The sequence below is a fragment of the Mytilus californianus genome, unplaced genomic scaffold, assembly GCF_021869535.1.
Source record: "Mytilus californianus isolate M0D057914Y unplaced genomic scaffold, xbMytCali1.0.p SCAF_6, whole genome shotgun sequence".
In the NCBI taxonomy this organism is placed as follows: domain Eukaryota; kingdom Metazoa; phylum Mollusca; class Bivalvia; order Mytilida; family Mytilidae; genus Mytilus; species Mytilus californianus.
Window position 1 is genome coordinate 43515071 of NW_026262712.1, and position 24679 is coordinate 43539749.

Below are 24679 nucleotides of genomic sequence, written 5' to 3' on the forward strand. Positions count from 1 at the left end.
ACTTCACGACTTAAAAATCTTGGTTTAATAGCTTCCATAAACTCTGATATAATTATATCCTTTTGTCCCGGTTACAAATTTGTAATCGCTGTCGGCCTCCTTTAAAATTTGTAATCGCTATCATTTGAAATTTGTAGTCGCTATCGGCCTCTCTTGTACAGAGAAAATAACTGTCTAATCATATAACATATCGCAAAACCAAACAGTGATAAATCGCATGGGTGAAATTCTCATTTAATTCTTAGTTGCATCATACTTTGAAATAAACCTGAATACTATCCTAGTAAGTATTGAAAATCTTTATACTGAAAACTTAATGAAGAATCGGAAGAATTAAAAAACATAGACAGCAATAATAAGACCATTTTGAAGGAGTTGTGTATCCTTACTTATCGTTATCTTATAATCCTAATAGCCTTAAATATATTATCAAAATTGAAGAACCTACTATCCTGCAAATGGTAATTGCCGATAACAGATGTACAATTCTCTGCTTTCGCAATCTTTCCGTTTAAAACCGTCCTGTTTTTCTTACTGCAATCGGAAACCACATGTGACATATGCTATTGGTAGGCTTTTTTTAAACAATGTTTGTTTAAATTTTAGAGTAAGTTGTTCAAAATTTGACAAGTGCTAATATAATTAATATTGGCTGTATAATTCTGTGCATATAATATATATAAGCTCAATTAAAGATCAACAGAAAATCTATCGTTCCTGTTACAATGTACTTTAAGATACATATATTAATCCACAGGTATGCAAACCATAGATTGTGAGAATGTGTTAAAGATGTTTACGGGTGATTTAGAAACTAAATTGCTAATATGCCAGTGACAGCACGTCATATTACAATGTACTTTTGACAAACCGGACGTATGTTGTTATTGTAAATAGTCAATAGGTTCATTTATTATGCATACACTTAGTCATTATCGTGTACTTACATCATTTACTTTATTTTAATAGATCAAAAAATTATCAAAAGATAGGACACTTCGATGAAAGGAAGCTATTAAAATCTTATCTAAACGTTTCGTTGCATTTTAATCAGAATATGTTGTGTCATGATAATCATAGTTTGAAATATAAAATGCACAAAAACACAATCTGCCACGCAAATTGTTGCTTACTTACTGCATCCATATTTACAGGTGAAGACAATTTTAACTATTTAAAAAATATTAACCAATATTCAATTTGAATAAATCTAAACCATCAAATGTTTTGTGAAATCATATTTTATCAAATTTTCGTTAAAATTATTTACATTTCAATTTATCATATTTACTTCATTTTATTTGTTGCAGTTACAATCTGTTTCAAACAAATTTAAAAATTTAATTTATAAAAATGCACATTTTCAAATTTTTAAATCTCTTTCATCTTCTATTATAATGCAAATACAGTAAAACATGTGCTAATTTATAAATACATCATGATCAACCATTCGATTTCAATCACATTTTTCATTTAGTTTCCGCTCATACACTTGAAATGTCTTGTCAACTGTGCTTCAAATGAAGAGAAAATTCTTTAGAAAATTCATACATAGGGTACATTTTCAACAGTTCCTGTTCAAATCCGATACCCTAACCTGAGACTACATGCTCCAAAAATGCAGGCCCGAAGGGGAGATTCGAGAACGACCAAGGGGCTTAATACACGAGGAGTCAATTTTGTTAAATGTCAAATTCATCAAATACTTTAAAATTTGTCGAAATAGAGATAAAAAGGTCGCACGTTCCTAACCATATTGTTTAAGGAAGACCAAGACGTTGTTGTTTCCCTTTGCTAGCTACCCCGCCGAGTGTATTTAAAGCTCAAATTAGTTCCAATCCGGCCGTTTCTGATGGGGTAGCTATTTATATTGTGTCAGAATGCATTTCCCAGATATATATCACTGGATGTTCAGTAATTTCACAAAATCATTCTCAGTGAATTGAACATGTTTAGAACATTTGTCTCTTGAACTTACGCTATAAACAATCTTGAATTATCGATCATTTGTTGTTTGGAACGGAAGATTACCGTCACAATTGGTCTAGGGGTATTTCGTTCTTGTTATCACTCCCATGAAACGTCATTTTAGCTTTGAAGCAGGGAACGTGTATACATCGAAAAAGATCGTGCATCTATCTCCTATCTCCTAGAAACGCTCGGATAGAGAACATTATTTATAAACTTTAATGAAAATCTCACGGTAAAATAAATCATGTAGTACTACATGTATCTAAAATACAAATCTTCACTGTATACATCGGCTGCACGGCGGACATTATTTTAAAATGAACGACGTTTTGTGTATAAGCGCGCCATAATAGAGTAAGTATATTAAGTTCTGTAAAGAATAGATATTTTAATGTTCAGAGTTTGATTTTTTACAAGACTAGTGTGAACAACCGTTGATATTACAAATCACATAGAGGACAATTTTATTCATAACTTAATTAAACGTACTCAAAGCAGCGCTTATCTTGCATTACATACGTAGATTCATTACATGCGTGCTGTATATTTAACTGATGAGGAACGTTAGAAACGTGTGTACGATTTTAAAAATCGTTTGAACAATTAAAAATGTCGAATGTTTTATCATTTGTTTATTGAAAACAAATGTTCACATGATTAAACGATTTTAAAGATCGTATAGACGATTCTTAACTCATCTTGCCCGAGAAGCCACGTGATATACAAGTATGAATAGGCGTCAGTTGTGCTTTTATTTTTTAACACTCCCATTGGGTTTTTTCTACTGAAATCTTTTACTTAGTGCTAATCATAGCTGATATAACGAAAGACAATTTCCATACGGACATTTTTGATTTTTGTTTATTTTAAAAAAAACTAACATGTCTGCTGTGGCTAAAAAAAAATTGGAATAATGAAGAAAAAGGTATAATTCTAAAATTATAAAAAAGGTTCTAACTAGAGAAAATGAAGAAAAAAAAATCCCAATCTCACCAGGAAAAACCTAAAATCAGGTTATGTGTATACCCATGCTTAGATAGGCATAATACAGACATATTTGAAATAATCAAAACTGTATGAATTTCAAAGATTTTTACCTGGTGTTTTAAAAATTTCTTGTTTCACGTTCGTTTACCTGCTTGGAAGAGAGCTAAAATGGCTAAAAATAAGATTTCAATTTTCACTACAAAGACAACAGAAAGTTTACAGTGTTGTCTCCTCTCAAAACAGGTACATTTAATTCAATTTTCAAATTCGTTTTCATTTTCAACCCTTTTTTAAATTCAAAGCTAAATACCTAATTTTTACTATCAAATACAAAAAAATTGATACTTTTTCATCAATTATGTAAATAAATAAAGGTAACAGTGGTATACCGCTATTCGAAATTCATAAATCGATTGAGAAAAAACAAATCCGGGTTACAAACTAAAACTGAGGGAAACACATCAAATATAAGAGGAGAACAACGACACAACAGAAACACAACACTAAAATGCAATACACACAGAAACGAACTATAATATAACTATGGCCATTTTCCTGACTTGGTAAAGGACATTTTAAGAAAAAATGGTGGGTTCAACCTGGTTTTGTTTAAATTTAACTGAAATTATTGTAAAATTCATGGATAATTTAGATATATTTAAGATCAGATACAATAAGTAAATTAAGTTCATAGAACTATTTGATACAAATCGGAAACAGAAGCCCAAATCTTACAACGATCTTACACAATGTATACAGATTAGTCAATCCCATAATTCATGTGAACATAGTTTGTTCGGTTTTTGTTCCCGAAAAAGTAACCATTTTGATCCTTTCATAAAATCCCAAATACATACATGTATGATACTCCAAAATTTTAACCAATTGTATCAAATGCATGATATGGTTATTTTTAGCGTCAAAGAAATAAAAAAAAACAAAACAAATGATAGTGGCTGTATGTTGGTTTCATATGAAATATATAGGCAGAACTATCGACAAAGCTCTTTAAAAAAATTAGCCAAAAAAAAAAAAAAAAAAAAACATCTTCGATGATATTTCACAATTGTATTTGAGCAATATTTAGGTAAACCACCCAATTGTTCAATATCATTGTAGAATTAGGTAAAAAAGAAATAAAGATAATGGAACACATTTTACCAATCTTGTCCATAGAACCCTAATTTTTGAAAAAATATTGCTCTTCACTAGAGTGGCCAAAAATACCAAAGGGACATTCAAACTCATAAGTCGAAAATAAACTGACAATGCCATAGCTAAGATAGAAAAAAGAGCACCAGACAAACAACAGTACACAAAACACAACATAAAACACTAGAGACTGAAAAACATAAACCCAACCAAAAACTGATGCTCCTGATTGTAAGTTAGTTAAGCTTACAAGTTCAGGGCAACTGTTCTTAGTAAATCAGAGTTATAAAACATGATATGTGTCTTAATTTTTTAAACACTTGTCGTAGTACGCTATATTGTATGTGTCACACATGCAGAAGTAATAGAATTATCTAAAAGAAAAAAAAAATCATGATATGTATAAATGAATAATTTCACGAAGGCGTACATGTAGAATTGGCACTTTGATTTTAGTATTTTTTCTTATCAGGCAAAAACAATTCAAATTGATGACATACATTCAGAAAAAGTGCTAAAAGTACTATCAATGCAGCTTAACTTCTGTTTCATTTTTTTTCAATTATGACCCCTTAATTATGCATTATTTTGCTATAACGTCAGTGTCAGTCCAATTTTTCCTTAAATTTTGGCAGTTTCTTTTAGATATTTTACTTTGGTCACAACCCCTAAAGGTTTTGTGTTTAAGGATTCAATTTAAACATTTCAATCTCTTGGTTACAGCATATTTTGAATCGTAGGTGGAGGCCAAGGTTTTCCTTAAGCTCAACGGTCCAAAAATGCACAAAAGCATTGTATTGTGACAACATCCAAATAAATTGCTGACGTTGGTATCTATAATTCAATTTATTGAGAGATTACTTTTAAATAGTTGACTTTTAAAAAAAACAAGAGTGCACACGCTGAAATGTCTCGCCTACTATACTGGCCATTGATTCTATGTTGATAGTCCTACATATAAAGTTTTACTTCAAGTATCACATTAACATTGATGATCCAAGAAAATGAGGTAAAGGTCAGATAAACCAAACCAGAAATACATGTACACCTTTAATACAATCATCCCATACACAGAATATAGATGACCTATTGCTTATAGTATAAAAGAAACATATCAAACCATGGAATTTCTATATTGACCAATGAACCATGAAAATGAAGTCAATGTCAGATGAACCCTGCCAGACAGACATGTACACCTTAAAATCATTCCATAAATAAAATATAGTTGACCTATTGCTTATAGTATCTGAGAAAAACAGACCAAAACACAAACATTTAACATAAGCAATGAACCATGAAAATGAGGTCAATGTCAAAAAAAACCTGCCAGACTGACATGTACATCGTGAAATATTTCCATACACCAAATATAGTTGACCTACTGCATACAGTATTAAAAATACAGACCAAAACACTAAAACTTAACATTGAGCAATGAACCGTGATAATGAGGTCAAGGTCAAATAAAACCTGCCAGACTGACATGTACATCGTAAAATATTTCCATACACCAAATATAATTGACCTACTGCATACAGTATTAGAAAAACAGAACAAAACACAAAAACTCAACATTGAACAATGAACCGTGAAAATGAGGTCAAGGTAAAAAAAAAAAAACTGCCAGACAGATATGTACATCGTGAAATATTTCCATACACCAAATGTAGTTGAACTACTGCATACAGTATTAGAAAAACAGACCAAAACAGAAAAACTTAACATTAAGCAAAGAACCGTGAAAATGAGGTCAAGGTCAAATAAAACCTGCCGGACTGACATGTACATCGTAAAATATATCAATACACCAAATATAGTTCACCTATTGCATACAGTATTAAAAAAACAGACCAAAACAAAAAACTAAACTATTACCACTGAACCAAGAAAATAGGGTCAAGGTCGGATGACACCTGCCAATTGGACATGTACACCTTACAATCATTACATGCACCAAATAAAGTAGACCTATTGCTTATATTATCTGAGATATGGAATTGACCACGAAAACTTAACCTTGTTCACTGATCCATGAAATGAGGTCAAGGTTTAATGAAACTGTCTGACAGGCATCAGGACCTTGCTAGGTACGCACATACCAAATATAGTTATCGTATTACTCATAATAAGAGAGAAATTAACATTAAAATAAATCTGATCTTTTTTTCAAGTAGTCACTGAACCATGAAAATGAGGTCAAGGACAATGGACATGTGACAGACGGAAACTTCATATCATAAGGCATCTATATACAGAGTATGAAGCATCAAGGTCTTTTACCTTCTGACATATTAAGCTTTTAAGAAGTTAGTTAACACCGCCGCCGCTGGATCACTATCCCTATGTCGAGCTTTCTGCGGCAAAAGCCGCAGGCTCGACAATAAACTGGAATTCAAGGCAATTTGTTTGCAAATCTGAACCTTGGCATTTGTACCTAGAACCAATTTTTTTTGGCAGCAATCGACTCCATAAAACAGTTTAAACCGAATTATCAAGTTTACTAAGTTTTGTTTTGTCTCGATAAATTGGGTTGAAATCAAGCAATTGTTATATGATTAGGTCTTTCCACGTTTCCGTTGAAAGACCTATCGATTTTGTTCTGATTAAAATGTCTTTCTACTTTTCTGTGGAAAGATCTTTTGATTTTGTTCTGATTATTAGTAGGTCTTTCCACTTTTCCTTGGAAAGACCTATTGATTGTGTTCCGATTATTATTTTTTTTTTTGTTCTTCCGTCACATTTGTTTTCTTGCGGCATATAGTGGTTTCACAAGATGTCGCTTAGATATTTTGCATATGATATCAAACAGTTATTGCGCTTTTGAAACTGACCATATTTAACCGAGCACTTTTTATTGTAAGAGTTATCTCCCAAAACACTGGTCTTTTGATTTGAGGTCATCGGTCCAAAAAATAAGAAAATTAGGTCAAAATCAAAGGTCAAGGTCATGTTCTGATTTTTTACATTAAGTTCATATCGCTTCTTAATGTTTGTCAAATTTTATAATGACGATACTGTTGTCAGGTAATTAAAGATGGCATATTTTGGAATTTGTATTGATTCACTCATAGGGTCTTTGCATCGGAAATAAACACATAAAACAAGTTGTTTGCATGATACGGGTTATATTTTATGATGATATGATACTAAGCCCCTAACCGGAAGGATTGTACTTGATTTTAATATGATGAAGACATAATCTTTCAATAAGTTGAAATGAAGTCTGGAGCAGGCATGTCAGTAACTGCTAGTAGTCCTTTGTTAACTTTTGTATCATTGTCATTTTGCTTAGTTTCTTCTGTTACCTTATCTGACATTGAACTCGGACTTCTTTTTAACTTAGTTTTACTGTGCGTATTGCTGTGTGTTTGTTTATTCTACATTAGCTAGAGGTATACATGTAGGGGGAGGGTTGAGATCTCACAAAATATGTTTAACCCCGCCGCATTTTTTGCGCCTGTCCCAAGTCAGGAGCCTCTGGCTTTTTTTTTTCTTTTTAATTTTAGTTCATTTATATGTTTCGGAGTTTAGTGTGACGTCAATTTTCACTGAACTAGTACACATTTATGTTTAAGGAGTCAGCTGAAGCCCGCCTCCAGGTGCTTGATTTTCTCGCTATTTTGAAGACCCATTGGTGGCCTTTGGCTATTTTCTGCTCTTTGGTCGAGTAGTTGTCTCTTTGACACATTCACCATTTCCATTCTCAATTTCATTTCTATATATCCAATAAAAATATTCTTGTAAATAATGTAGCTCCAATTTTTTTGTTGTCAACAAATAGATATAAGTCGATGTGGTATGAGTGCCAATGAGACAACTCTCCATCCAAGTCACAATTTGTAAAAGTAAACCATTATAGGTCAAAGTATGGCCGTCAACACAGAGCCTTCGCTTACACCGAACAGCAGTTAATATTTTGTCAACATTTTATAAAATATAACCGAGCCAATTCGATTTAGACAAAGTTTTTGGTACTCCCTTACGATTTAACCGTATTGCTTTTAATAGGTAACGTTATTTTGTATCTGATGCACTTTTTATATTGGTAACGTCTACTATTTTTGCGCACAAACACAATCTAGATCAAATTAAAGGCAAAATGTCAATTTTATCATCCGTAAAAATTATTATAATGCCTCTATAGGTTTAAATGATAATTTTCTTTTAAAATACAACATCTGCTTTTGATTCATATCAAAATCAAAACAAAATTATTTCATACCTGTTTACATTAATATAAGTGCATATATTTATTGTTGAAAATTTACCCTAAACTTTCTGAAGGATTTTGATTTTATTGGAAGCATATTTGACCAGACATTTTAGTATTTTAACTTTAATGAAAATGAAGAGTTTGGATGAAATCGAAACGATGATCATGAAATATTTATATAGGAGCACACGTTTTAAACTTATTTGCATTAACATAGAAAATAAAAGATATTTGAATTTTCAAAATGTGCTTTTTGATAAAGTTTTTTTTTCAATTCGTTTGAAGCAGATTGTAACTGCAAACAAGGGAATAGTAACATAGAATATTAAAAAAAAAAAATGATTGAAATTAGATAAAATGTAATTACACTTAACATTTGAATGGTTTAATCTTTTTAAAATTTCAATATTTTTAAAATATTCAAAATTGTCCTTACCTGTAAATATGGATGCAATAAGTAAGCAACAACTGTTATTGCAATTTTTTTTCTGGTGTATTTTATATATCCTTTTCTCATTATCTTGACGCAAAAGATTTAATTGAAGTCCAACGAAACGTTAACTTATGATTTGAACATGTACTTGTACGAAGTGTCCTTTTTTTCTGGTCATTTATGATCTTCTCAAAAAAATTTAAACGGTGCAACCACACGGTAATGACCAGGTTTATTTGCATATGAAATAAATTTTATGTTGTTTGGAAAGGAAGATTACCTTCACAATTGGTCTCAGAATGATTCATTTGTATTACAACTCCTATGAAAATACACGCCTTTTTTTTGGCTTTAAAGCAGGCAACATGTATACATCGAACAAGAATTTTCTTCTTTCTCCTCGGGGAGGAAACAATATTTGTAAACTTCAATGAAAATCTGACGGTAGAAAGATAGAATCATTTACATGCATTTAACATTTTGAAATACAAATAACTACTGTAAACATCTGCTGCACTGTGGGCATTATCTGAAAGTAAAAGATTTTCTGTGTATAAGAGCGCCATAAAAAAATCTGCATTTTTAATTTTGTAACTGACAGTTATTTTCATCGTTTAGCGTTTGATTATCAAAACTTATGTACCATTTACTCAAAGCAGCAATTTTCATGCATGACATAGGTAAATATTTTAGGCTTGTAAGAACTGTTTGTACGATTTTGAAATCGTTTGTACAATTAAATATATTGTATGTTTTATTTAAAAAAAAACAGCGTTTAAGTTATTAGTTCAACCATTTTCAAATACCGTACATACCATTTTAGCTCATTTAGCCACTTGAGCTACAAGCATAAATACATGTAGGTGTCCGTCCTGCGTACATTTTTTTTAAATTTCCCATCGTGTTTTTGTTCTGAAAGCACCCATTTAGGTAAAAAAAAACGCTGATATACCAGCTGCTGATTTTCACATAGTTGTGTTTCAAACAAAAATAAATTTTAATCAAAATATTTTGAAACTTCACAGAATTAATAATTTGGATAGCCTTTACAATATGCCAAGACTCTATGGCCCTTCGCTATCACTGTGCTGCCAGCCGTCCTTCCGTTTACTTTTCATTCAAAATCTTGTCATCTGAAACATGTCTGTGAATTGTCACAAACGTTTATATGCTCCGTCTTTAGGATGTCTTTCATAGAATTGTGTTTTTTATCAAGATTGATCAATTATAATGGCCACTGCGGTTATAAAAATAACATAGGGATTGAACTTAAGTTTTAGGGGTTATATCTCTAAAAGTATAAGGTAACTGTATAAAAATTGCCATTACAACAAGTGTTATCTTCCCTGAAAATTGAAGCAGATTTAGTTGACCCATTTGGAGATGGTTGTTCATTAAATGTTGATTTAAAACTATTTCGGAAGCTTTTGATTTTCATTTCGTAAACTATATCAGCCAGGTTCAACATGTTTTTCAAATGTTTTGCACCAATAATTGGCATGGCAAGTTTTATCTACCCGGAAAGAAAACCAGAAGAAGCCCATCACACGTTATGGAGTTATAGCTCCTGTAAAGTTTGTTTTAAAACATTTTTTTTATTTTCAGTTTGAACATGTTATCTTTAAAACAGCTGTGTTTAATGTGTACAATTCCAAAAATGTTAGCACGGATATAAAAACATGCACCCTAAATATTTTAGAAACATATGTAAGTTAGTTGTTGAGTTATTTCCCCTTAATTATCTTTTTTGTTTCTAATTTATGAATTTTTTTTGTTTTTTTTTTTTTGCTGTTATATAACAAACTATACGAGCTAGATTAAAAGTGTTACCTACAAAATTCAACAGAAACTCCTATATTGTTAATAAATTGCTTTAACGGTCCCTATTAGTAGATTATTGCCAACTGCATGATATGTTGGATTCCAAGTGATCGATACAAAAGCTATAGTCATTTTGTTTTTCATTTGTTTTAATTTTCTAAAAATCGCGTGTTCATGTAATGACACAACATAAAACTTTATGCTTTCTAGAAGTTCAAAAAGAAGGATCTGGGTTAGACGTTGAAATAGCACAAATGATCAGCAATACCAAATATATCTATTAAGTGCAGTTAAAACTTCTTATTAGCGGACTTAACAATTTTAACTTGGATCGTTACATTGAAATCTTACTACAACATTTATTCCATAATTAAAAATAAAACGTTCGAGCCTTAATCGCTCCGAATAATTTTAAGGCTAATATTGTTTTACATATAGTCTATACATGTTATATTATCAACATGATATATTCATTTCGTGTATCTACAAGATCTGATCATCTATATGCTAGTAATGCTAACGAATATATGATCAACATTTTCTGTCAAATAATGCACATTTGAAGTAACATAATATTCATTTATTCTAGAGCTTCTCTTGCTGAGATTTAATGATATTTGGAAACAAACCAAAACGTATCAAATGCAAATTGTAACGCTTTTTAAAGACTTCAATAAATGGCCATCTGCATATCTATTATGATGTTATTTCTTGTTTATCAAACACATAGACTTTAATCGTGTTGATAAATCACGTAACATGTTACGATAATTTGTTGTACAATTATTGAAAATAAATCTAGTTATTAAACCAATTGAGTATGCGAATTTGAAAATATTAAAAGATATATGATTTAGATTTTAAACGAGAAATACTTGTACATAAATTGTCTTACAAATCAGAACAACATAGCTGGTTTTTTTTCTATATGTGTTTATGATTTAAATTTTGAATCCCTGCACTTTAATATTGTAAAGCTTTAGTTCCTAATATTCATGATACTAGACAACTTTGGAGTATGTCTTATATACTTTTTGTAATTATATATCTGAAATGTACATTTTATACTTGACTATATCTCCTAAACAAAGTCAATGACCTATACTTTTTTTTTAAATTTCCACATTGTATTGATACTAAGTCATTTAAATGCAAAATTGGAAAAGAAATTATCTGGACGGGTCTTTTTTGTCCATTGACCTGGACCATTTCTTTTTTTAAAGTTAGTACTCGTGTGCTATGACAGTTACTACGGTACAACATCTACAATCACGCAACACATTGACCAGTGGGAAAAAACCAAGAAAACCTGTCCTTGCTAACTGATCTTTTCTAAATATGGTTCACATTCTCTGCAAGAATGCTATTTATTATACTTTCATAGAAAATAAAACATAACCACAATCAAGTTAACTTTAAAAGCAGACTTGGTCCAAAGACTGTTTTTATGACTGCCTGTTTAGCAGACCAGCAAACAATTTATTTAAAATCAGGTCTAGTTCAATCGGAGTTGTTAAAATCAAAGTAAACTTATTGCAGGACTAGTTTGAAAGTAAACATCAGTAACGGACCTGTCTAACGTGAACTTTGAGGCAGTCATAAACAGTCCTAGGACCATGTCTGCTTTTCAGGTTAACTTGATTGTGGTTCTGGGACCAGTCGGAGGAGTCATAAAACATGTCGGGGGGTATCTTTTGCTAGTCAAAATGACTGGTTAGCAGGTTAACATTTGTACTCAATAGCATGATGTATTCGTTTGTTATTCTACCTAGAGTAAAATGATAGCATTATAATTGTACTTGATAATTTTGTGTTATTGCTATCTGTTTTTATTATTTCTGTTCACTGGAATGAGTTTTTCCTATGCATGTATAATAAATAGCATCCTTGCAGAGAATGCGAACCATATATAAAAAAATCAGTTTGCAAGAGTGGTGTTTTTTTGTTTGTTTCTTCTTGGTAAATATGTTGCGTGATTGTGATATTGTACCGTAGCACCTGTCATAGCACACCAGCACTATCTTTAAAAAAGATATATTTCAAGTCAATGGACAATAAAGACCCTTTAATATATTTTATTTGACATTTTTCATTAAAATGATGTGTTATAAATACAATGTGGAAGTTTTTTTAAAAAGTATACGTCACTGACTTTGTTTACAAGATACAGTCACGTTTATAATGTACATTTCAGGTATATCATTACAAAGAAAATATAAGACATACTCCCAAATTGTCTAGTATTAAAAGCTTAAGCTTTACAATATTGAAGTGCAAGCATTCAAAGTAAAAATCATCAACAAATATAGAAAAAGAACGGATTTGTAGTTCTGATATGAGAGACAATTTAGGCACAAGTAATTCTCGTTTAAAATCTTAATCATATATCTGTTAATGTGTTCAAATTTGCATACAAAATTGGCTCCATAACAAGATTTATTTCAATAACCATACAACAATGTCAAGTGACAAATATATTAAACATGTTCAATGCACTAAAAAAACCTGGGTGAAATTACTGAACACCCAGTGACATGTTTTTCTGGGATATGAATTCTTACACAATAGAAATAGTAATCCGATCGAAAAGGCCGGATTGGATCCGATTTGTTCTTTATCTTAAATAGGCTGGGTCGGTAGAAAAGGGAGAAAAAAACGTCCTGTCTCCTTTCAGCAATATGTTTAGGAACGTGCGATCTATTTAACTGTACTATACAAATCTGAAAGTATTTGCAGCTTAACACCTTTGTTTCTTTTTCATATCTCCCCTTTGGTCTTTCGTATTTAGGGCATGTAGTTTCGGGTTAAGATTGAAGATTATTGGTCAGTTTAGGTTTCATTTAAAAATGTGTTCTGTTTAAAATTTAGGGTGAGGTGTTCAAAGTTTGACAAGTGTTAGGACTGTATGATGGTAAGGATATAGTTTCAGGGTTAGGTTAGAGTATGTTCACGAAGGGTCAATATTGGTCGTAAAACTCCGCAAATGTATATATGAAATAATTCAACTCACTCAAAGATTAAAAGAAAATCTACCATTCATATCGCAGTGTACCTTAACAGGATATATATATTAAATGCAAAGGGATTAAAAACCATAGATTAGAGGCATGTGTTAAAGATGTTTGAGATACTAAAAACCAAATTGCTCATAAGTGACAGCATCTCATATAACATTGTAATTGCAATAAATCAAAAGCATGGATTTCTAATGCAAAAACTTGTAATTTGAATAGATCATAAAAGACCCAAAAAAGCACACTCCGTCAAAAGGCACATATTAAAATCATTACTTAACGTTTCGTTGCACTTCGATTAAATCTATCACATGATAATCAGAATAAGATATATAAGATACACCAGAAAACAAATTGCAACACAACTTGTTGTTCAATTGCTGCATCCATATTTACAGGTAAAGATAATTTTATAATATTTTAATATTACTGTTGAATATTTAAAAGTTTTAAATCATTCAAATTTTTTAGTGAAATAACATTTTACGAAATTTCAGTTATTTTTAAACATTCTTTTTATAATATTTTATCTAATTTTCCATTTGTTGCAGCTACAATCTTGCAAACAAATTTAGAAATCAAATTTATCAAAAATCACATTTTAGAATTTTTAAATCTGTTATTTTCTATTCAAATGCAAATACAGTTAAACGTGTGCTATGTATATATGTCATGATGATTTTCTTTTACGTTCAGACACTTGGAATGTCTTGTCAAATTTGCTTCCAATGAAAAGAAAATTCTACAATAAATTTATAAATAGGAAAAAAATTTTAAACAATAAATGTATACATTTATGTTAAAGTAAAATGCTAACATGTATCAACAAATTTTATTTTGGTTTTTATATAGCAAATCAGTAGCAGAAATTTGATTATAAAAACAATTCTCATTTAAACATCAGAGAAGCATTATAATCAATTTACCGATGATTACTTTGTCAATTTGCCTTTAATCTTGATTCTTTATTTAACTCGTGTGCAGAAATAGTATACTTTCCCAAACATTACAAGTGCATCAGATAAAATATAACGTTACCAATTTATAGCAATACGCTTGAATCCAAAGGTTTTTGCATAAATTCTTTTCAGATCGAACTGTGGGACTTTGCTGCAAAACTGGTAAATTACTTTTTATATCCAATGACTTTATCATGTAAATTGATCTTTTTTTTTCTACATTCAATACTAGACATGGAAAGCAATATATCCCGGAATATTATTTTTTTACGATTATGAACATCATACCAAATATTCACTTCTCATATATAATCCAAAAGATTTCTTGCTTGATCAGTTGTTGAACGCAGACAAAAGGCCATACATATATGGGAGTGTATGCACGCTATTAAACCACGAGTTCGAAGTAATGAAGTTGCAATCATCCCCTCAAACTTTTTACGGACACAATCCCAATTTGATGACCGTTCTTGAATATCTGTTTTACAGATGGCACCGGGTATGTTCTAATAGTCGTAACAACAATCCTGTCCATCTTTTCCCATAATTACCTACCGAATTAGATTATCACAAGGTTTGTACTCAATTGAGCGCGAAATGCGGCGAGGATCTGCCTGCTTACCCTTACAGAGCACATTACATAACCTCAGTTTTTGTCGGTGTTCGTGTTGCTCAGTCTGTAGTTTCTTTTTTGTGGTCTGTATACTGTTGTTTGCCTTTGGTCTTTTGTCAGTTTATTTTCGACTAATTAGTTTAATTATCCCTTTGATCACTTTTGCCGATAAAAGCAGTATTCATTACTGCTTTTACCGGGCAATTTATAGAAACAATCTGAAACCCTCATCTATCGCACTCTGCTTGGTTCTTATAAAAAGCTGTACTTAAATGTGAATGTGGTGGTCTGAGAAGTTCACATAAAAACAAAAAAAAAACATGCAAAATAATACATTGCGCTTAAAGACAATGTTGATGTTATAGTGCAAAATCATGTTTTGTCACATTTGCACCAATGGGAATAAAAGAATGAAATGAACTCTTAACTTCATTTTGATACAATGTGGGTTTGGTTGATAATTTCTTTTAATAAATTGTTTGAAAAATCTTTTAGTGATTTTAGTTTTTGTGATTTTGTGATATCTTAGAGAATTTCAAAGTCGGTTACATGTTCACCAACCAACATAATGTTATTTGAAACCCAAAGACCACAAATCAATATATGATACTTTAAATTTTAGTTAGGTATTTTCTTTTTTTAATAAGCATTTGAGTTCAATAAATTCAGTTTAAATAAGCATTTTTCCTTGATAATGGGAAGATTACACTCTTGTACATAAACAGTGTGATATATATCTACCCATGCCAGTGTAAGTGACAGAACATTTGACGAAATAGTATTCTTATAATTTGAAAAAAAAAATTCAAAATACCTTGATGGTCCCTGTTTTGTATCATTAATCATTTTTACGATAATGTTTTATATGATCACTTTTCAAAATCTGCTGACTGTTTTTTCTATTCTTTCTTTTTTATTTAGAAAGATGTTGACATTACACGTAAGTATTTCAAATGAGAAAGATACTAAAAGAACAAAAACAAAACAAAAAGTAAAAAAAAAAAAAATTAAAAAAAAAAAAAAACCAAGTAAGAAAAATTATATCGAATTGGATTGTAATTCTGAATACTTTTACTGATAAGGAATACATTCATTACCTTTTGTCATTTTGTGTATTATTGTCACGGATATGTTTCAATTATAGTAACTACAATCTTGCCCTCTGTCAATTGATTATAACATCACCGAATGAGACTTATCACCGGATGTTAGGTACTTATCATTCGGGACCGCTTGAGTTCATCTCTGGATTTTGTAGGGTTCGTTTTGCGCAGTCTTTAGTGTTCTGCGTAGTGTGTTGTAGGACGTTGTTTATCTTTTCGTTGTTTCGTTGTTTGCGATGACGTTGTCAATTTTCTATGGGTTTTAAATGTCCCATTGTTATTTTCAATCTTTATTGCTGAACAATAATAACGTGAACAAAAGTAGAAGAACATTTGTTTTATTTAAATTGAAAACTGAGGATTGTTTTCTAATTATACAATTATGTTTCAAATACAAGACTTCTTATCATTTACTTAGTCGATGTATCCTCTCTCAATAGTGGTTAACTTACATTACATCTTTAAATAATAATTGATTGATTGTTGGTGTTTTAACGCCAATTTTAAGCACTTTTTCGTGGCGGCCAGTTTTTATTGGTGGAGGAAGCCGGAGTGCCCGGAGAAAACCACCGACCTTCGATAGGACAACTGACAATCCTAGTCAATTAAGATTGGAGTCGAGTGCACCCACACGAGCGGGGTTCGAACTTACAACCTCAGTGTTGACTGGCTAGTGATTACAGTAGTAGAACTACTTAGACCACTTGGCCACCGAGGCCCCATTTAAATAATGATAGATCGAGATCATGCTTATTGATGCATAACTACCTTGCATACTATTTCAGTATATTGCTGCATGTGTTCTGTTTGTCCTAGTGCACTCCAGCCCCGCAGGTAAGCTTTGTTATTTTAAATATATAGCATGTATTGGTTAGAATATGACAACTATGTTGATGGTATTCCAAATAGATCTGGCTACACTTAAAATACCCTGTTGTTCATATTAAATTGTTTAGACATTTTTGAACCAGTATACATACACACTTTATGACATACAGTGTGATCTTTATAGCTTTCAACGATAACGCTTAAGATTAAAGCCCATCACCAACATTTGACGGTTAACACTATTTATAATTAAAACCATTTGATATATAACATGATTCATTACTATGGGAAATTGCCTTGTCTATATTTACAGAAGAGCAGCCTTTATTTCCATATAACGACCGACTATGTTTATGATGTGGTATGATTTCCAATGAGACAACAATCCACAAAAGTTCAAATGAAGTGGATGTAAGCAATTATAGGCAACCGTACGGCATTCAAGAATGAGACAAACCCATACCGTTTGGTCGGCTATAAAAGGCCCCGACATGAAAAATATGAATCAATTCAATTGAGAAAACTAACGGTCTAATTGCTAACAAAAGAATTTACAGAAAACAAATATTACAACACTGTTTGAATAACATTGATTATTTCAGTTTTTTTTTTGTATTTCAAACTATCCAACTATTTATGTTATTACATAGATAACTTTATAAATATCTATATAATAGATACAATAGTCAAACAATATTTCGTATTTAGGTATTTACTCTTGGAGCTATACATAATAAAGTCTCTAATAAGATATGTTTACACAAAAAAAACAACGTTACTGCCATGTCAGAAGGACGACATGCTACGTTTCGAGAGCAACAAACATGTAGTATGTGAAAGTAACGATAGTCTATGTTGATATAATGATATAAATCGATAGTATGTTGCAATAATGGCATGTTTAAACGAATGTAAGACGAATGATATCGAATAACGATACAAGTGGGTTCAAACGACAGACGTGTGAACGTTACGTCATCATATTTTGTATGGATTATTTGTAAGCATTAACACATACTATTCGAAAGGTGCATTCATTTAAACATGTTCCGTCGTGAACGTGATCATTGGTTTAGATAAATGTCAATTATATAAATACTTTTTTTTGTACATATACTTAAGTTAACTTAGATAAACAAAAAGTGAATATTTTATAAACCATATATTTGTAAATACCGTATTTGTGCACATAATTCAAAGATAGAGACAAGGCGATATTATAATATTAACAGTGCAGAGGAATTCGATTTTTATTAGAATGTAATAAATATGTTGAAAAATATATCAAATTATATTGCAGACACCCCTCCACTTATAAATTGATACAATTGTTATCTGTACAAAATATTAAAGAACTAAACAATCTTGGTAAATACATAGAATTAGCAGAGAGACTATGTGACTATGTGATTCAAATATCGCGGCTGATTTTAAACATTCTTATGAATGTCAAACTCTGCGTTATACTTATTATTCTGCTACATGTTTGAGTGATTTAATCTTAAAGAAAAAAATCTTTTAAATTTTTGTTTACAAAATGTAAGTCTCTGTTTATAAATATGTTTTATGGTGCACGTATAATTAATTTCTCAAACATTGTATACATTCTATAAGCTGTACTTGCTTCTGGAATAAACGTCTCATTTATATTTCAGGTTATTCCAAAAACATTTTCAATGAAGTTAAACATTTCATTGAAAGGTCAAATTCAGTTAATTTGAACAAGCTGAAGGATCCAGCTGGTAATTTTGAATTAGAATATGTTTGACTTTTGCATTGGAAATGTTCTGAATGACTGAATATAATAAAACACCACTTAAAAGAAGTTTAACTAATGTATTGAGACAACACGGACTATCTTGATATGCCTTGACTCATTTTAACCAGCATGGTAGCTGTTTAGGGCGTTGATTTACGCAGAATATTAAATATATTTATTATATAGTATAAACACCAATGTGTCAATGTTGTTCGACATTTATAAATACAAACATTAATAAATCAATAATTGCTGTATTTCAGTCTTCATTGTTTCTATACAAATACCGTTTTAGATATACTTATTAAGGACAAGGTATAATTTGAGACTTTATGGTCTAGTAGATTGACCGATAAACCTTCGAATGATACCATCATTCTTTACATGTTTAATCTGCTAAATGTAGGTCTTTATGAAAATGATTGTTGAGATTTGCACAGTTTTAGTTAAGACTAGGTCTATTTTGTGACCGTTTCGACTTACTTAGTAAAGAACACAAGCGTCGCCCAAGCTGATTTTGTGTCAGAAAGTAAATAAATATTATTAACAAGAACATTTCTTCCTGTGTTAATATCTTCTCGGACGAATTTTTTGCTATTAGATTTTCTCACCTTCTGTGGGTGAAATGGTCACAATGTTTGGCAAAGTCGTTTTGTTACGTGTCGTACCGTCTATTCATGGCTGTATAAACAGTGAATGTAGAATATTTTAAATTCATAGATTGAACACTCAAATCTGCAAATTTGAGAAATGTTATTCAATTAATTGCACGGCCAATGTGGCCCGAAATCATACCGTGCCTTCTACTTTTGTGTATATTGAAATTGGTCGGTGAGCTTATATTTAAAACTATCAATTTACAAAAATAATTAAATCGTCATTTTTTTCTAGAAAAAAAAACATCCGAACTTAGCGGAAACAATCTTAACTATTATTTTAATTTTCAGCTTCAGATGCACAAATTTTACATAGTAACATGAGTAAGAAGGCATTATGGAATTTTGCATTCCAGATGAGCACAATTTTTGGATTCAGTCGGGCTACTGAACTTGCTGACTATGGTTGTTATTGTGGAATTGGTGGTGGAGGTACACCATTGGATGGTTTAGATGGGTAAGTTTACAGATTTGTCTAAATATATTTTTCAAATATGATAACCATGTTTTCAATGCTTTAGCTCGTGTTTTCAGGAAACCAACTATTCTTTTTGTTCAAGGTTCAAATAGCACTCACTATCAATCCTCTAAACATGAAAAAAGAGTCATGATAATTCCGAAAAAAAACTTAGAAATAGACGGAAATGGGAACAATATAGAAAAAGGATAGAAAGTAAGGATAATACAACTTTTAACCTCTGTTTAAGACTTTTGTATTAAGACTTTTATATATAGAATATGACGGTTCTCGCACACCTTGAACCATGCATGTCAATTTAGTTTGGAGCACTTTGTTAACTTTGGTTTTGTATTTACATTAAAGTATTAATTTCAGATAAAACATTTTTATGCACGTCAAATATCCATGGGCGAATCCTGGTTGTACATCACGAATTTCTTTTATCAACAGCGTACTATTTCTAAACGTTCTTCATAAAAAATAAAATAGAATTGACCATTTGCAATATAGAACTGATGAAGAGATACTTATGATGTATGGTCTAATTCTAGTAATGAGCATATTTTATGAATTACAGGTGCTGTAAAGCCCACGACGACTGCTGGGGCAACGTAGAAAGCTTCTGGTGCAGGCCTTATTTGGTGGGATATCAATACAAGATTATTAATGGGAAGACAGTTGATTGCGAAGGTAAGTACTCACAGGCTTCACAAAATGGTCCAATTCAGTGACAGTGTAAAAAATCATAAAAAAAAGATCCGTGATATTTGTACATAAGGAAATAAAAAGTCGCCTATCATATGGTATGCGATAGATTTCTTTACAATGGAGAATGGAAACGGTGAATGTATCAAAGAGACAACATCCAAACCAAAGAGCAAAAAACAGCGCAAAGCCACCAATGGATCTTCAACGCAGAGAGAAAATCCCGCACCCGGAGGAGGGCTACAGCTGGCTGCTAAACAATATTATATACTAGTTCATTAAAATAATTATGTTAAAACATTTATCTATTTATCTTCAACTGTAACTTAAAATGCCAATTTCACCCTTTGTATTTCCTTGATTTGTTAAAATAAAAATACAAACGACTCTAATAGACATGGCTTTTCTTTCAAAAGATGTATAAAGGTTATGTAAAAGGTTATATTTTTACCAAATTGTCTTACCAATCTTTATCATAACATTACTTTTAACATGTTTGATTTAACGTAATTAAAACCCAATATATCGAGAGAGAAAAAAACTTAGTATGGCAATTCTTAAGTATTCAGTTTATACTTTTTATGGAGACAATTGCTGCATACAAATTGGCTGTGGGTACAAATAATAAAGTTCACATTTGGCAAAACATTGCTTTGAATTTCAAATTCAATTTTTTAAAAATTCAATTATTTAAAACTAATCTCTTAATAAACATGATAAAATGAATTATAGAAACCAAAGTCAGCATTTTTTTGGGAAGTTGTCACAATACAATGGTTTTGTTCATTTTTGGACTGTTAAACTTTATGAAAACCTTGACCATAACCCACTATTTAAAATATGCTGTAACCAAAAGGTGCAAATGTTTATATTGAATCCCTAAACACAAAAATGGTCAAGGGTTGTGGACAAAGTAAAATTTGTCAGAATAAACTGCCAAAAACTATAGGAAAAATAATGCATAATACGTTTGATCCATATCATTTCCATTACTAGATATATTCTTTTACTATACGCTGATTTCTCACTTCATTTAAACGGTTTATGGGCTAACTGGAACCCTGCATCTTTGAACTGATAAAGTAACTGCTTGACATTTTTCATACACGTCTTTATTCTTATGTACATTTTCCGACCCTGCCTTAAGAAAACAATCGATGTTATCATTTAAAAAACAGTTATCGAAGCAGTCATGAGAAGATATCTCCATTAGAATACTTTTCCTTTAGCCCAACGTACTGAGTCAGACGTAGATTTTATGCCCAACAAACGCACAAATAACGTCACCTAAAAGCAAACACTTTGACGGAAAGATAACGATTGGAATCAAGCGTATTAAGGGGTCATAATTATATATACAATGTATATGAAACAGAAGTTAGGTTGCATAGATAGTAATTTCAGTACTAAATGTATGTCATCAATTTGTATTGTTTTCTTTCTTTCAGATAGTGATGGTACCTGTAAATATAACGTGTGTATGTGTGACAAGTGGTTTATAGATTGTGTCCATATAAACACGTACAATCCAGAGAATTACGACTACCAAAATTGTTAACGAAATGAACATATATATCATGTATACTAGTATTTACCCGGATTTTCTTGAAGAAGTAGCCCTGATATTATAAGCTTAACTTTGTACAGAAAAATATTTAAAACAAATACGTATTCCATGAATTAACCTTGCGAAATGGGTTCTATTATCTTTATGTTTTTTTTACCAATTTTTACATGGAGTTTAGTCGAAGTTCCTCCTATGTATTAATTTAAAACCCAACATACTTTTACTATTAATTTTTTGTGTATTTCTTTGACGCAAAAAAGAACGCAGATCGTACATTTGATACAATCGGTTCAAATTTTGAAGTAGGATGCATGTTTGTATTTGGCATTTTATCAAAGGTTCAAAATGGTAACTTTTGTGTGGAAAAAAATGAAATGGTCTCATGAATTATGGGACTGATTCATCTGTATACATGGTGAAGGATCGTTGTAAGATTCGGACTTCTGTTTCCGATGTGCATTCAAAGAGTTCTATGAACTTTATCCACTTATTGTATCTGATCTTAACACTATATGTATCTAAATGAATTTTACAATAATTTCATGACTCTTATGTGTAAAATGCAACTACTGTTTTCTTTTCATTTATACATAACAATAATTGAATGACACGTGCACTGATATGTATATTGTAAATTATCTTACACATGTTACATTGTCCCTCTGGTATCTTTCGTCCCTCTTTTACATTGAATTCGAAATAATAAAGAATTTTAGATCGAAGCCATGTTACTGACGTTCTTTTGTTATGAGTCCTTGTTAATTCTGTGAAATATCCGTCTATCATAATCGTTAATTATCGTTAACTGTGTGAAACATTCATCCTCTATAATCGGTAATTATCGTTAACTAAGTGAAACATTCTTCCTCCGTAATCGTTAATAATCGTTAATTCTGTGAAACATTTCTTCATCATTATCGTAAATTATCGTCAAATATGTGAAACATTCCTCCATCATTATCGTTAATTATCGTTAATGACAGAATCAAAATCTGATACAAAGAGAAACAGTGAAAAAAGTTTGAATATCTGCGCGAAAATTATTATCTGGCATATTTTATATTTTTTGCTTTAGAAAACTTATAGAAAATGGCGTGTTCTTTCGTCCATTACCGCAGCTGATAGCTAGTCTGTTCATCCCTCTGATCGTACATGTGCACCATACTACCATTACGATGAAACCGTTTCCCGAGAACTTTTAATATGGGCTTACGTTGTGTACTTTACATTTCCGATATTTCAATAAATCGTTGTCAAATCCTATCACTGCACCCCAACTCAATAGATCACAAAGTGTTTCGAACATCTATTACGACCAATTAGAATAAACTAATTCTTAATGTCAATCGTCTAAATAGATGTGATAAACACCTTGTGATCTGTTGAGTTGGTGTGCTGGGATAGGATTTGACATCGACTTATTAAAATATGAATATTATTGAAAAATAACAGGTAAAAAATGACGCCTAATTATGCGATTTTGATATAAAAACAAAATTTACAAAAATACGAAAATAATGAATTTCTGTTCAATGATAAATTTTACAAAACTTCAAATGGAGTTCCAATGGAAAATAGTTTATCACATGGAATTACCGATCTGAGAGTTTATGTAGTCTTAAATATTATTTTAAGGACTTTCCAACATAGAAAGAAAATATCAAGCCTTTATAGGTTTAGGGACGATGGCTTTTTTAGTCCAGTCGATTTGTGAAACAATTGTTCAGATTGTGGTAAAAGCATCAAACTTTGCAGAGTTTTAGTTAAGTTCATAGTAAACATTTATAGCTATAGACTCAATTCAGAAAATGAAAATGGCTGCTCTGGGCGGCCATTATAAAATGGCCGCCATAAAATAATAAAAAATCATTTAAAAAAAAATATAAAAAATAAATGGCTTAACCAATTTTGATAATCTTTGGTATATAAAACACAAATGACAAAAATTATCATCTGAGGAATTCAGATATTTAAGTGTTGGTGGCCATCTTGAATGGTGGCCATTTTGAAAACAACAATTTTAAATATTATATCATTATTTGCCTGTTTTATAATTTGCCATTTGCATTTATACTTATGTTTCAATGCATTTACAATTCGTTTTGCTAATCATTGTTATATGACATCTTGCTTTTTATATTGGATATTCACAAAGTGTTCAAATAAGGCAAGCACATTTTGACAAAATAAATGTATCTTTTACATAATTTCGTTTACTTACAATTTTGCTTAAGTAAACTTTTAACAACACAAACTTACGTATATACAATATAATTTATGACCACACTTTACAAAAAAAGGATAAAAGTTGTAGATATTGAAATCACCATTCTTATTAAAATATAGAACTATAATTTCGTTATATTCAATATGAGCTCATATCAAGTATAACAAAAGCAGAGTCCCATACTTTAGTTAGATTGTGAAATCACTGG

The 24679-nt window shown here is 30.9% G+C and overlaps 1 protein-coding gene across 1 annotated transcript; it reads left to right on the top strand.

Moving 5' to 3' along the window:
• The first annotated feature begins 13899 nt into the window (after nt 1-13899).
• Nucleotides 13900-24381, top strand: LOC127706376 (acidic phospholipase A2-like). Its single transcript, XM_052210954.1, has 8 exons — nt 13900-13992; nt 14686-14715; nt 16088-16106; nt 17055-17103; nt 18753-18839; nt 19804-19969; nt 20550-20662; nt 22126-24381. The coding sequence occupies exons 3-8, from the start codon at nt 16092-16094 to the stop codon at nt 22233-22235; spliced, it is 540 nt and encodes a 179-aa protein (XP_052066914.1). The 5' UTR covers nt 13900-13992; nt 14686-14715; nt 16088-16091; the 3' UTR covers nt 22236-24381.
• The last annotated feature ends 298 nt before the right edge of the window (nt 24382-24679 follow it).